This window comes from Rhodotorula graminis (genome assembly GCF_001329695.1).
Source record: "Rhodotorula graminis WP1 unplaced genomic scaffold RHOBAscaffold_1, whole genome shotgun sequence".
Lineage (NCBI taxonomy): Eukaryota > Fungi > Basidiomycota > Microbotryomycetes > Sporidiobolales > Sporidiobolaceae > Rhodotorula > Rhodotorula graminis.
Window position 1 is genome coordinate 1499500 of NW_017264928.1, and position 13044 is coordinate 1512543.

At 69.0% G+C, this 13044-nt stretch overlaps 5 protein-coding genes across 5 annotated transcripts; 4 read left to right on the forward strand and 1 right to left on the reverse strand.

Annotated features, from left to right (window-relative positions):
• Positions 1-234: 234 nt before the first annotated feature.
• RHOBADRAFT_50877 (uncharacterized protein) lies at positions 235-3538 on the reverse strand (the record flags this gene model as incomplete). The annotated part of the gene is made up of 8 exons (XM_018415537.1): positions 235-860; positions 933-1164; positions 1234-1611; positions 1684-2486; positions 2556-2630; positions 2700-3047; positions 3333-3363; positions 3432-3538. The coding sequence occupies 8 exons, from the start codon at positions 3536-3538 to the stop codon at positions 282-284; spliced, it is 2553 nt and encodes an 850-aa protein (XP_018274456.1). The 3' UTR covers positions 235-281.
• Positions 3539-3662: 124 nt separating this feature from the next.
• RHOBADRAFT_40953 (uncharacterized protein) lies at positions 3663-4505 on the forward strand (the record flags this gene model as incomplete). Its single annotated transcript, XM_018413798.1, has 5 exons — positions 3663-3674; positions 3742-3751; positions 3825-4235; positions 4317-4397; positions 4462-4505. 5 exons carry the CDS (start codon positions 3663-3665, stop codon positions 4503-4505), a joined length of 558 nt encoding a protein of 185 aa, XP_018274457.1.
• Positions 4506-5546: 1041 nt separating this feature from the next.
• Positions 5547-7561, forward strand: RHOBADRAFT_50879 (uncharacterized protein). Its single transcript, XM_018415538.1, has 2 exons — positions 5547-6395; positions 6463-7561. The coding sequence occupies exons 1-2, from the start codon at positions 5610-5612 to the stop codon at positions 7477-7479; spliced, it is 1803 nt and encodes a 600-aa protein (XP_018274458.1). The 5' UTR covers positions 5547-5609; the 3' UTR covers positions 7480-7561.
• A 139-nt stretch (positions 7562-7700) lies between these two features.
• Positions 7701-9331, forward strand: RHOBADRAFT_33090 (uncharacterized protein; the record flags this gene model as incomplete). Its single annotated transcript, XM_018413079.1, has 6 exons — positions 7701-7901; positions 7986-8318; positions 8395-8613; positions 8691-8828; positions 8897-8998; positions 9065-9331. The coding sequence occupies 6 exons, from the start codon at positions 7701-7703 to the stop codon at positions 9329-9331; spliced, it is 1260 nt and encodes a 419-aa protein (XP_018274459.1).
• A 1894-nt stretch (positions 9332-11225) lies between these two features.
• RHOBADRAFT_64398 (60S ribosomal protein L23) lies at positions 11226-12972 on the forward strand. The gene is made up of 7 exons (XM_018418478.1): positions 11226-11243; positions 11595-11732; positions 11803-11863; positions 11933-11949; positions 12520-12552; positions 12636-12798; positions 12876-12972. Exons 2-7 carry the CDS (start codon positions 11616-11618, stop codon positions 12908-12910), a joined length of 426 nt encoding a protein of 141 aa, XP_018274460.1. The 5' UTR covers positions 11226-11243; positions 11595-11615; the 3' UTR covers positions 12911-12972.
• Positions 12973-13044: the final 72 nt, after the last annotated feature.

Here is a 13044-nt window from a genome sequence, read left to right on the forward strand (position 1 = left end):
ACGAGGGCGAGAGCGAGCGCTCGAAGAGGAGAACGGCGCACGACGACGAGGACCAAGTCGGCGCACGTCGCTTCTCTCCCTCTCGCCGCCCTCTTTTGCGTGACAGAGAAGCGGGACATGCTCTCGTAGGGAACAGAGGCGAGTTGGACGAGCGAGAAAAGCCTCTGCGAAACAGCGACCTCGAGCCTCCTCCTCGTTTGCCGCGGACAGCGTCTCTCTCCTCTCGCTGCGGATCATGGCGGCACTGCGCTCAAGATGCATCGCCGTCTGACCATCGACGTCTAGATGCCGCTCATGATCTGCGCAAACTGCTCGGCGCCGAGCAGCCGCTGCAGCTCGGCAAAGTCCATGCCGGCCACTCCTCCCTCGGGGAACGTCTGCGGCTGCGCCTGCTGCTGCGGCGCCTGCTGCTGCTGCTGCATGGGCGGCGGCTGCAGCTGAAAGTTCTGCTGCTGCTGCTGCTGCTGTAGGGGCGCGCCGCCGACGTTGAACGGCGCGGGAGGGAGCGCGCCGGCGAACGACGAGGGCGGGGCGGCCTGCGCCTGGAGGCTCGGCGACAGGTGCGGCATCTGGTACGGCGGCTGGATCGGAGACGAGAACATGCCCGACTGGGCCGAGTTGGGCCGCACGGGCTGAAGAGGCGGTGGCGGAGGAGGAGGCGCCGACTGCTGCTGCTGCTGGGCCGAGTGCGCTCGCTGGTGAGGCGTCGAGGTCGACGACGTCGCCGAGGCCTTGCTGTCCTGCAGCCAGGCCTCGGGGAGAGGGATCTTGGTAAAGACGAGGGCGAGGAGCTTGTTCTGCTGCGGGACCGGGATGAGGACGAGGCCGTGCGGGGTGCCAGAGAACCGGGCGACGCCGCACTGCGGGCGCACGAACACGAAGAGTCAGTGACGCTCTCCTCGTACAGAGAGAGTGGAACGAGGGCGACGCACATGGCCCCTCATCTCCATGCTCTGCGCAAACATGCCGTACAGCGCCTCGTTGGCGTGCCCGCCGGGCGCCGCGAGCTGCTTCTTGCGGAGCTCGTCCGGGAGCGACTCGCTCGGGATGGCCGACAGGCTCATGGCCGGCAGCGTGTGCTTGTTGGCGAGCTCCTGGAGCGCCGCCATCTTGATCTGGACGAGCGACGAGATGCGCCACGACTGGGGGAACTTGACGTCGGCGCTGCGGATTCGAGGCGGCGTGAGCTGGCTGCTCCTCAGCGTCGAGAAGGAGAGAGAACGCTGGACGCACAGGTCTCGGATCGCGCTCTGCTGCATGGGCACGGCCTGGCAGAACATGGTGTACTCGGCCGTCGTGCCCGACACCTCGGTGAGCGCCCACGAGATCGGCCCTCGCCACACGGTGCGTGGTCGCTCGGGCTCCTTGCGCGCCTGCTGCTGCTGCTGCTGCTGCTGCTGGGGCGGATGCTGAGGCTGAGGTTGCAGCGGCGGGAGCGGCTGCGCGGGCGCCAACTGGGGCGTCTGCAGGCCCGGCGCGAGCGGGATGTTGAGCCCGAGCCCTTGGCCCTGGCCGTGTTGAGGAGGCCCTTGCGCCTGCGCCTGCGCCTGGCCGAGGGCGCCGTTGATGCGCTCGGCCGCCTTCTGCTGCTGCGCGAGCTGGTACCGGTGCCTGCGCGACGACGACGAGCTCGTGAGTACGAGTGCGCGCACCACGCCCGAGGCAGCGAGAGAGGGGACGCACTGGTTGGCCATCTCCTGCAGGCGCTTGACCTGCTGCCCGGCCTGCTCCTGCGTCAACTCGCCGCGCTCGACCTTCTTGCGGATCGTCTCGAGGTGGACCTCGATCTTGGCCTTCATGTCAGGCGGGATCTGCGGCAGGCCGTTGAGCTGCTGCTGCGTCATCTGCCGCGGCGTCGTCTGCTGCTGCTGCTGCTGCTGCTGCTGGCCGTGCGGCGGGACGGGCAGGTTGGCCGAGGGCGGGCCCGTCGACCCGGGCGCGCGCGAGCCGTTGGCCCGGGCATAAGCGGCGAGCGCGGCGGCCTGGATGTCGGCGGCGGTCGGTGGCGGCTGGCCCGAGCGTGCGGCGGCGGCCTGCATGTCGGCGATGTACTGCTGGAGCGTCTCGTTGGTGAGGTTCGCCGGGACGGTCGGCATCGACGGCGAGCGGTTCGGGACGAGTCGAGGCGAGGGCTGAGGGTGGTTGGGCGTTCGGGAAGGGTTGGGCGGGGTCGGCTGCTGCTGCTTGACGCCGGCGAGGTTGGCGTTGCCGAGGTGCGGCGACACGGCGGCGCCCGACGGGTTCGGCTTGGGCTTCTTGTTGGCCGCCGCCGCCGGATCTGGCGGGGCCGTGCGCTTGTTGGCGCCGGCTGCAGCAGGCGAGGGCGCGCCGCTCTGCGGCTGAGGCGCCGGGCGCGACGCGTGCTGGTTGTAGAAGCCGATGAGGAAGGCGGCGTGCGAGGGCGACAGGACGGGGAACGAGAAGCCGGGATTGGGTGGCGGCGCGAGCGAGTTGTAGATGAGGTTGGCGGGGAACCGGCCCGACGACTGCACGACAAGTGCTCGACATTAGTCGGTGCTCGGGCCGCGAGAAGGAGAGGGACGGGCGAGGCGCACCTCCTTCCAGAACGTCTCGAGGTTTGGCGTGTACCCGAGCGAGATGAGCGAGAAGAGCGTCGTGCAGTGTTGACCCTAGAGAGGAGAGGGATCAGTACGTGCCGGTCAGGGACCGAGAGGAGGGAGAGGGAGCGAGAGCCGCACCTTGGTGAAGCTCTTTGCGAACGACTCCCACGACTCGCCCTGGTCGTCGTCCTCGAGCCAGACCTCGTCGCCGCCCATGTTGTCGACATCGGTCGCCGAGATGACGACGACGTACTTTGGGAGCTGGCCCCGGCCCTCGCCACCTGCGCCCGCGAGCGAGCCCTCGACGATGCGGCTGCGGGCGAGGCGGATCGCGCGCAGGAGGCCCGTCGTCGAGCGCCACAAGGTCGAGGCGGGTCGAGCTGGTCGGCGAGTGTACGACGGGAGGGCCGAGAGGAAGGCGGCGGGAGGGAGGAACGGGTTGAGCGGCGAGGCGTGCGACGACGGGGTGACGCAGGTGAGGAGGAGCTGTTCCGGGCGGCGATCGATAGTCAGTGAGATTGTCTTGGGGAGCACTGCGCCTGCCGAGCTGCGCCCCTGCTCCCTGGCGGCCACGCCCTCGTCGCCGGCCGCACACCCCGCATTGCCGACCGAGGCGGCGCACTGGCGCAAGGCTCGCTCCCTCGCTCTGCGCATGCGGGCGAGCTCGAGAGGCTCTAGTTGCTCGGGTGCGCCGCCAGGCCAAGGCGGCAGGTGGTGCGGTCGGCGACGTCGGGCGGGAGAAGCGGAGGAGGGGGAAGGAGGAGGAGGTACCTGATGCGTCGGGTGCAGGGCTTGCAGGGCACTGTGTGGGGGGCGATGCGAGGTCAGTCTGCGAGGCCTCGAGGGAGCTGGCAGGCCGTGGCAACGCACGAGATGACGGCCTGGGCGTAAGGCGCGATGAGCGAGTCGCTGGCGGGTGAAGGGTCGACGACGAGGGCGATGGGGACGACGTGGCGCTTCTTGGGCTTGTCGGCCATGCCCGCTCGCTCAGGGTGGCAGGGCGGGATGGGGTCGAGCCTGTCGCCGGGCGAGAGCGACGAGTAAGCGGGGGAGAGACGAGTCGCTCCTCTCGCCCTCTCACCGCCTACAGACCTCAGAGCCATGTCGGGAGCAGTGCGTCCACTTCCTTGCCCTCTCTCACACCCGCCCACGCTCACCCCACCTCGCCCCGTCGCCGCAGGAGCCCTGGGGTTCGTCATCTCTCTCCTCATCCTCGACCAACCCTCGCGGCCCCTCGACCTGACCACCGCCCACCCACTGCAGAGATCCGCTTCTCCAACTCGCGCAAGCGCCCCTACTTCTACAACTCGGCCACCCAAGAGTCGCGCTGGGAGGTGCCCGACACCCTCGCCAACTCGGACCTCTCGTCCCTCCCCGGCGCAGAGTTCCTCAGCTACGCGCAGCAGCCCGCCCAGGCCGGGTCATCCTCGGCCGGCGGCAACGGCGGCGGCAACAACAAGGTCCGCGCGTCGCACCTCCTCGTCAAGCACAGCGGCAGCCGCAGGCCCAGCTCGTGGCGCGACGACAACATCACCCGCACAAAGGAGGACGCCATCGACCGCCTCAAGGCCTTCGAGCAGCAGCTCAAGGACTCGCCCGACCTCGCTGCCACGTTCGCCGAGATCGCGAGCAAGGAGAGCGACTGCTCGTCGGCGCGCGACGGCGGCGACCTCGGTGCGTCGAGCCCCTTCTCTCCCTCGGCCCTAGTCTGTCTACAGCCGCGACTGATCCGTAGGCGAAATGTGCCGCACACAGGCTACTTTGGGCGCAACCAGATGCAGAAGCCGTTCGAGGAGGCGTCGTTCGCGCTCGAGGTCGGCCAGCTCAGCGACATCGGTCCGTCCCCTCTCTCTGCGCCTCGTCGTGCCTCGTACAGCCTGCTCATCCTCCCCTCGCACAGTCTCGACCGACTCGGGCGTCCACCTCATCCTGCGCACCGCCTAATCGCCCGGCCGCGCCCGCACCCGTCCCTCCGCATTCTCCCCTTTCCCCCTGCAACCTCGCCGTGTCGTTCTCTCGTCCTCCCTCTTTACTTTCCTTCTCTCTCCGGTCATGCAGTGCCACCGAGCCGTCCACATGCTGCGAGCTGTGCGTTCTCGAGAGCAAGAGAGACGTCGAGCGAGTCAGCGACTTGTCGAGCAGTGCAGATAGGTCGGCCGGGTGCGGCGCAGCCGCGGCTCGTTCGTACGTATGTGCGGCGGCGCAGTACCGCATCGCGCCAGCGAGCAAAAAGGCGCAGGCGAAAGAGCGAAAGAGAGGACGAAGCTCGCCGGCTCGCTTGGACGAGGCGGCCGCGCCGACCGGGTTCATCTAGCCTTGCCGACGACGATAGCTTCAATCGGCGACGCCGCCATCAAGCCTGGCCGGGGCTGGCAGCACTGAGAGAGGGCCGATCGAGCTGGGAGGCGAGCGAGGGACGAGGACAAAGCGTCGGGCAGCCGCCGGGCGCCGCGCAGAACAAAAGGGGGCTGCCGAGGCGAAGTTCAATTAGAGCGGCGCAAGTGGAATGAAGCCCTTCTGGGAGCGGTGGAGCGTGAGAAAGAGAAGGCGGGCGAGATGGCTGGGCGGAGAACGAGCGGAGCCAGCGCTCGCCGTCTCGCTCGACTCGCACCCGACCGCGCGGCGTCGATGGCCGGCGTGAGCCATCCTGCGCAAAGTGCCACTCTGCCCAAGGCGAGCTAAGCTCGACCGCCCGTCGAAGCCGTGCCCTCGTCGCGACCTTCCCCTCCTCATCGCCGCGCCTTCCCAGTCGGGGCACACATTGACGAGGGCTCCAACCTTGTCCTCGCGTCGGCTGCGAACCTCCCGAGAGTCGGTCGGTCCAGCTCGAGCGTCACCCTCCCTCGCCGTCCCCCTCGCCCTCGCCCTCGTCGTCTCCCTCCACCCGCTCGCCAGATCGTCCACCTCCGCCTCCTCGCCCAGCCTCGCCGCCCTCGTCTCTCCGACCGGCTCCCTCGAGGCCGACTCGACTCGACCGCCCCGACCGCGGCCCGCCGTCGAGCTCTCGTTCTCACCCGCTCGCCCTCCCCGACCGCCAGCTCGCCGACGATGAGCTACCCGCCAGCGCCGTCCTCGCACCATCAGCACCACCCTGCGCCGCACGACTGGTCGCGCCACCCGGTCGCATCGACCTCGTACGAGCCGCCGCACTCGCCGAGGCGGTTCGCCTACAGCCGCGACGCCGACCCTCGTCCCGCCCTCACCGATCCGTACGGCCAGCAGCAGCACCAGGAGCACCATCACCAGCCCGCGTCGGCCTCGACCTTGACGCCGCCTGCGAGCTTTGGCGGGTTCGGGTTCCGTCGAGCTCGTAGCTCCGGAGCGCTGCCGACCCTCCAGCCGCCCGCGCTCCACGAGCAGTCGCTGCACGCCTACGCCCCGTTCCCGCCGAGCCCGGTGTCGCCCAACTACCCGCTCGGCGACGCCTCGCGCGGGCAGCAGTACCAGCAGCGGCCGGCGGCGGCGGCGGCGGCGGCGTCGGGTTGGCGAGGGCCGCCGGCCGACTCGAGCTGTCGCGACAGCTGGACCGTCGGGCCATCGACGTTCGCCCACGAGCCGGCCTACTCGTCGTCGTCGTCTTCGCAAGCTTGGGCGCAGCAGCAGCCGCATACGCCTCCGCCGTCGGCTCGGTTCCGCCGCACCTCGTCGGCCCAGCCCTCGTTCGCGGCGCCCTCAACGACGCCCAGCTCGCCGTCGCGGCCCGGCAGCGCCTACTCGGCTCGAGCTTCGACGTCGCTCGGCGCGCACGAGGCGACGTCGGCCATGGGCTTCTCGTCGGCCATGGGCTTCTCGTCGGCCAAGTACCAGCACTCGTCACCCGAGGAGATCAACCAGGTGCGCCCTCGCTCCCTCTCCTCCCGGAAAGCCAGTCCTCGTACTGACTCTAGCTCTCGACCTGCAGTTCCTGAACGACATGAGCGAGATCTTGGGCCCGGACGCGCTCGCCGCCCTGTCGCCGACAAGCTCTGCTCCGCCTCGGCCGTTCGATCCTCGTCAGGCGCCGAGCGTCAAGGTCCAGCCTCCTCCGCCGGTCAAGAAGCAGGCGACGTACAACGTCGCGGGCGTCCTCCTCGACGAGGACGAGTACCGCGCGTTCGCCGAGTCGCCGACCTCGTCCCGCCAACCGTCGCCGACTCGGGCGCCCTCGTTCGACGACCGCCCTCAACAAGGCAAGCCGCAGTACGGCGGTGGCTCGACCTACCGCGAGTCGGCCTATACCGCCCCGTTGTGCGAGGCGTGGAGCGGCGGCTACCTCGCGCCGTCGCAGGTCGACATCCAGCGCCCGGCGTCCGCTCCGCCGACGCCCGTCCTCGACCTCGAGTCGTCGTCGTCGTGGACCCAGTTCGCGCCGTACGGGTCGACGTACCAGTCGCCTGTCCTGCGCAGCACGGCCGCCATGAACCGCCGTCGCGGCTCGTCGTTCGACGCGTCGTCGATCCCGCGCATCTACTCGTCGGGCCTCGTCGGCCTCCAGCCGCTCAACGAGGACGCCTACTCGCGGTTCAACGCCGGCCTCGGCTTCGACGAGTCGGTGCAGGCGTTCGAGCCGCAGCAGCCGCAGCGCCGCACGCCGCCGGCGTCGACCTCCTTCCGGGCTCCGGCCGCCTACGTCCCGCCGCCGCCGCCGCAGCACCAGCAGCAGCACTCGTCGACGCCGTCGCCCGTCTCGCCCCAGCGTCCGCCTCATCAGCAGCAGGTGCAACAGCAGCCTCGCGAGCAGGCGCAGCGGCCAGCTCAGCCTGAGCCGACGACGCCCGTGCGGCGGCCCAAGCCCAAGTCGTCGATCTCGTTCCTGAACTTTTCGGCGGCCGACAGCAAGCAGCTCCTCGGTGGTGTCGCTCCGTCCGGGTCGTCGAAGAAGCGCGCGAGGGACGACGAGCCTTCGCCGACGCAGAAGAAGGAGAAGAGGGCGGCGTGAGGAGCGCGGGTCCTTCGTTTCGTGTCTATAGAGCTTCCAGGTCCTTGTTGTGCCCGTGCCATCTATACAGTCGTCTCATCTGTCCAAGTAGAGCCCGAGAGAGCGTCGTCGCCATTGATTGACATTCGAGAGCTCCTCTCGCCGCACCTCCGCCAGCCCTTGACCTCGTCCCGCCACTCTCGTCCCTCTCGCCCGTCGCGATGGAAGACTCAGACGCTCGCATGGCCCCACCCGACAGCACGAGCGCACCCGCCGGCCCGCCCACCGCCTCGACGAGCACCTCCCCCGACTCGGACTCGCCCGGCGCCCACGTCCTCGCCGACTCGAACCTGCCGACCGAGCTGCCGTCCGAGCTCTCATTCGACCTCGTGTTCAGCTGGAGGGGCCAGAAGCAGGCCATTACGGTCCAGGAGCTCGACACGGTGCGTCCTCCTCTCCCTCCGGCTCGTCAAGGTGGGGCAGAGGTCACGCTGCCCTTGCTGACCCTTTTGCCTGCGTGTCCACAGGTCGGCGACCTCAAGATGCTCCTGTGGAGCCTCACGTCGGTGCCGCCCGAGCGCCAGAAGATTGTCGGGCTCGTCAAGGGCAAGCTCCCCGGCGACGAGCAGGAGGTCGTCGAGCTCGGCCTCGGCAACACGAACAAGAAGGAGTTCTTGCTCGTCGGCACTCCCGAGGGCGAGGAGGCCAAGGCCAAGGCGGTCGGGCCGAGCGCGCAGGACGAGGCCGACGTCGACTACGCCGCCGCCGAGACGAGGAAGAAGGCCGACCAGGCCGTCCAGTCGGCGCGCAACCGCCGCAAGCTCAAGGAGGCCGCCGACAAGCTCGAGCTCAGCATCATGGTGCGTCCCAGCCGAGTCGGTCGTCGTCTGTGCGCGAGGGACGAGCTGCTACTGACTCTCCCTTCCCTCCCCGCAGGCGCCTCCTCGTCCGGGCAAGAAGCTCCTCGTCCTCGACCTCGACGGGTGCATCCTCGACACGTCGCTGTGGAAGCACGACAACTTTGCGTTCCCGACCGAGATGTTTGCGCGCCCGTACCTGCACGACTTCCTGCGCCTCGTGTCGCCGCATTACGACATCATGCCCTGGAGCCAGACGAGCTGGCGCTGGCTCGAGTCGAAGCTCGCTGAGCTGAGCGTGAGGGCATTCCTCCATCATGTCGAGCCCGGCGCGAGCGAGACCTGGTCCCTGACAACGACGACGACCGCCCGCAGATGATCGGCCCGACGAGGAAGGGCGACTACCACATCGTGTCGACGGTCGACCGCACGCCCATGTTCAGCATCTACTCGGAGCGCGACGGCAAGCCTTTCGCGCACGAGGTCAAGGCGCTCGGCATCCTGTGGGCCAAGGTGCGCCCCGCCGTCCTCACCTCGTCGCGCTCGAGGTCATCCTCCCTGACTCTCCTCATGCCCAACAGTTCCCTGGCCAGTACTCGGCGGCCAACACGATTCACGTCGACGACCTGTCACGCAACTTCGCCCTCAACATCGCGAACGGGCTCAAGGTGAAAGCGTACAAGGTGCGCACGAGCCCTCCTTTTCCCTCGCCTCGTCGCGCCGTCCTGACGATGTCTCCTCTCGCGCAGGACGCCCTCACTCGCGACCGCATGAGCAGCGACAAGGAGTTGCTGTACGTCGCGCGGTACCTCCTCCAGATCGCCGACCACGACGACCTCACGCAGCTCGACCACTCGCGGTTCAAGCACTGCAAGCGCGCGCTCCCTCCAGGCGTGTCGGACCCGCTCAAGCTCGCCGCACCTTCGGCGTCGCCGCAGCAGCAGGGTCAGCCGGCTACGACGACGAGCGAGGCGCCGCCGCCGCCTCCTCCTCCCGGCGGTCAGCGGCCGCAGTGACCTCGCTCGCCCGCTTTCGATACCCCCTTTCCACACTCTATCCCCCTTCGTACTCCGTCCTCGTCGTGTCTGTTGTCCCTCTGTCCTCGCCCGGTCGTCCCTTGCCGTAGTCACCTCGTCGCACCTCGCTTTGTCCACCTTCGCAACTTGATCCCTTTCGCTTCCTCGCCCGGCTTCCCCTCGAGAGCAACAATCGTCGCTGGCCTCGTCTTGCCTGCTCGCCGGACAGGCCGTGCTCGCCGAGCCCCTGGCCGGAGCTGCCGCGGAGGGACGCCGAGCTTTGCGCTCAGCTCGCTCGGACTCTTTGTCGCCTTTCTAGCTCCTCCCTCTCTGCTCCGCCCTCTCCCGCCAGGCTAGTCGACATGTCGCTCGCCGTAAACGTCTTCAACCGTCCCTCTGTGCGTCCTCCTCCTCCTCCTTGCGCACGCGCCCTCTCCTCCTCCTGACCCTCTCTTGCCGCCAGAACCGCTCGAGCTCGAGTGGCCTTCCGTCGGCCCTGGAGTCGGCGACGCAGCAGAGCATGCTGCGAGCCGGCATCATGCCTGGCTCGTCGCCCCTGTCGCGCACCGTGACGCTGCAGCGCAAAGTCGCACACGTCGAGGTCTTCAAGCGCGGGCGCGGCGCTGACGGCGTCATGCGCGACCAGCACCTCCACGCCGACGCCGACGGTGTTGTGCGTCCCTGTCTCTCCCTCCCTCTCGGTGCGCGGTGCGCGAGCCGTCGACACTGACACGCTCGAGCCCCGTCGCCGACGGCAGCACGACGACGTCAAGGACCTGTTCCGCACGCTCGAGGGCCGCATCGCCCAGGTCGAGCGCACGCACGTTCACAAGACGGGCGGGCTCACGTTCTCGAGCCAGCGCACGCCGTCGTCGTCGTCGCTGCTCTCGCGCGCGCTCGAGCCGTCGTCCATCCTGCGCCCGTCGGCCTCGCCCGCCGCCCGCGCTTTCGGTACGTCGCGCGTCCCGGCGTTCGACAGCGGCTCGGACGGCGAGGGCGACGGCGCCGACGAGCCGTGCGCGTTCCCGCACGTTCAAGGGCTCTCGCAGCCGCGCACGGCCGACGAGCTCGCCGCCGTGCTCGCGCAGCTCAAGCCGGGCAAGAAGATCCTCAAGGTCGCGGTCAACGTCGACATCGAGGAGACGTTTGTGACCGAGGTCGTCATCGAGAGGAACCAGCCGGCGCGCAGTGCGTCGCCTCGTCTCTCGCTCTCTCTCCCGCTCTCGGACCTCGTCTTGGACGAGCGAGTCCCTCTCGACCAGCGGCGGCCCTCAACTGACCCGGTCCTTGTCCGTCGCACGCAGAGCCTGTCCTCGTCGTCATGTGCCGCGGCGGCCTGCCCTCGACGCGCCACATCTCGGCCAACCCTCGCCTGGCGGGCATGTGGCGGATCGGCTCACGCACGCCCAGCAAGCAGGTCCTCATGTGCGTCCTCGCGCCCACCTCTTCGTCCTCGAGGCGTGTACGACGGCGACTGACGCAGCCTGCGTGTGCCGCACAGCTTGCGCTGCACGAAGAAGGTGCACGTCGAGGTCCACTTCCAGCTGCAGGTGCAGCTGTGAGGCGGGACCGGGCCAGCGGCGACCGTAGTTGCGGTGGAGGAGCGGTGTGCAACCATGCTCTGTCTCGACTGCACTCGTGGCGCGAGAAAGACAGCTGTGAGAGCGCTCGAGAGAGAACGCAAGCCTCTCGAGAGCGAGAGGGAGAGGGCCAGAAGCGCGAGCAGCCGGTGCTGGGCCGAGCCCGAGCGAGTACGGTGCCTGCTGTGAGCTGCACAGGAGCACAGAGCGGCGTGCGGCCGAGAGAGCGCGGGCGGGCGTGCGGAGGTCGAGAGAGGGAGAGGGGAGGAGGAGGAGGAGGAGGAGGAGACCGGCTCGCCCTTCTCTCTGTCCTCGTACCATCTCCCCTCAACGTGAGCTGCTCGGCCTGTCTCTGCGCCCTCTGCACCATTCGCCTGTGCGCCGCGCCCACCACCCACGCCCCAGCCGCCGCGTTCCCCGTCGACCTCGTCCGCACCCCGGCCGCGGGCAAAGTCTTCGACACGGCGCCGCACTCGCCCACCAGCCTCACTAGGGCGTCCTTGCACGCGTTCGGTGGACAGATTGGAGGACTGGTGGTGGAACGAGCGGGTCGGGCAGGCGGTCGAGCGAGCGGCAACCGCAGTGCGCCCCCTCCAAATCTCTCGAGGACGAGCTGACCCTCCCCCTTCTCGTCCCCTCCCCGCCTCACCTCGACCCTGCGCACCCCTTTCCGACTCGCATAGCACCTCCTCCTTTAGTCAACAATGGGTGCTGGTCGTGGCCGCGGCGGTTCCGCCGGTAACAAGTTCCGCATGACGCTTGCGCTCCCCGTCGGCGCCGTCATGAACTGCGCCGACAACTCGGGTGCCAAGAACCTCTACGTGCGTCCCCCGCTCCCTCTGTGTTCGTCGAGACGAGCCGGCCGGATCCTGACCAGCGTCGCCCCCACAGGTCATTGCCGTCACTCGCACTGGCGCGCGCCTCAACCGTCTCCCGGCTGCCTCTGCCGGCGGTGCGTCGCCTGTCTCTCTCTCTCTATCTCACGCTCCGAGCGAGACACTGACTCGGTGCTCCCTCGCAGACATGGTCATGGCTACCGTGAGCCTTCCCTCCTCCCTCCTCTTCCCCTTCCCTCCCTATCCGCCTTCGTCCCGCCGTCCTCGACACGCTCCTCGCGGCCCGGCCTCCTCCCGCATCGGCGCCGTCTACCTGCGCCCGTTGGGCATATCTCGGCGCGAGCGCGGCGCCGCGATGGACTTGGGCGCCGTGCGCTCGCTTGAGCTCGACGAGGGTTCGGGCGCGGGCACGAGGTGCAGGAGCGGCAGCGGGCGCGCCTCGAGTTGGCGAGATGGACGAGCTGGGACGTGCGACGCGGCGAGGCCGGTGCGCTGCGGCTCGGCGGGCGCGGGTGGACGAGCAGCCGAGCGAGGAGCAGCCGGTCGATGCTGTCGGCCTGGCGGCGGACCGCTCACGGCGTTCGGCTGCACCTGTCTGCGCCTCGAACGAGTCGCCTTAAAGGCGGTACGCGTGTGCGCGGCTCTGCGCACGACTGGTCGGGCGTCGGGCTCGAGCTGCTCGGGCTTGAAGCGGTCTCTCGAACGGCGGCGAGCAGCTCCCGAGCCACTTCATCGACCCAGTCACTGACCCACTCTCCTCGTGCGCCAACAGGTCAAGAAGGGTAAGCCCGACCTGAGGAAGAAGGTACGTCCCGCCGCCCTCCTCCCCTTCCTTCCCTCCTTCCTGCGCCTCGAGCCTGACCCTCGCCCTCTCTCGCACCCGCACAGGTCCACCCCGCCATCGTCGTCCGCCAGCGCAAGGCCTGGCGCCGCCGCGACGGCGTCTTCCTCTACTTCGAGGACAACGCCGGCGTCATCGTCAACCCCAAGGGCGAGATGAAGGGCTCGGCCATCGCTGGCCCCGTCGCGAAGGAGTGCGCTGACCTCTGGCGTGCGTCTCCCTCTCTCTCTTTCTCTCGTCTGCGACTTGAGCCTCGTCCTGACCCTCGTTCCCGTCTCGCCTCGCAGCGCGTATCGCCTCGAACGCCGGCACCGTCGTCTAAGCGTCTGTACCGCGTTGTGGGTGTGCAATCGGAGGGTTGACCTCGAGTCTCTCTTGCCGGGCTCTTGCCGCGAGAGCGAGAGCGGGATCCGAGAGTGCGAGAGACGAGAGAGGAAGCGAGAGCGAGAGAATCAA

Bases quoted from the DNA above. Each gene is read 5' to 3' on its own strand.
- RHOBADRAFT_50879 (XM_018415538.1), top strand. From the start codon at position 5,610: ATGAGCTACCCGCCAGCGCCGTCCTCGCACCATCAGCACCACCCTGCG. The intron at 6,396-6,462 runs GTGCGCCCTCGC...CTCGACCTGCAG, and splicing joins CACCCGAGGAGATCAACCAG to TTCCTGAACGACATGAGCGA.
- RHOBADRAFT_64398 (XM_018418478.1), top strand. From the start codon at position 11,616: ATGGGTGCTGGTCGTGGCCGCGGCGGTTCCGCCGGTAACAAGTTCCGC. The intron at 11,733-11,802 runs GTGCGTCCCCCG...TCGCCCCCACAG, and splicing joins CGGGTGCCAAGAACCTCTAC to GTCATTGCCGTCACTCGCAC. The intron at 12,553-12,635 runs GTACGTCCCGCC...GCACCCGCACAG, and splicing joins AGCCCGACCTGAGGAAGAAG to GTCCACCCCGCCATCGTCGT.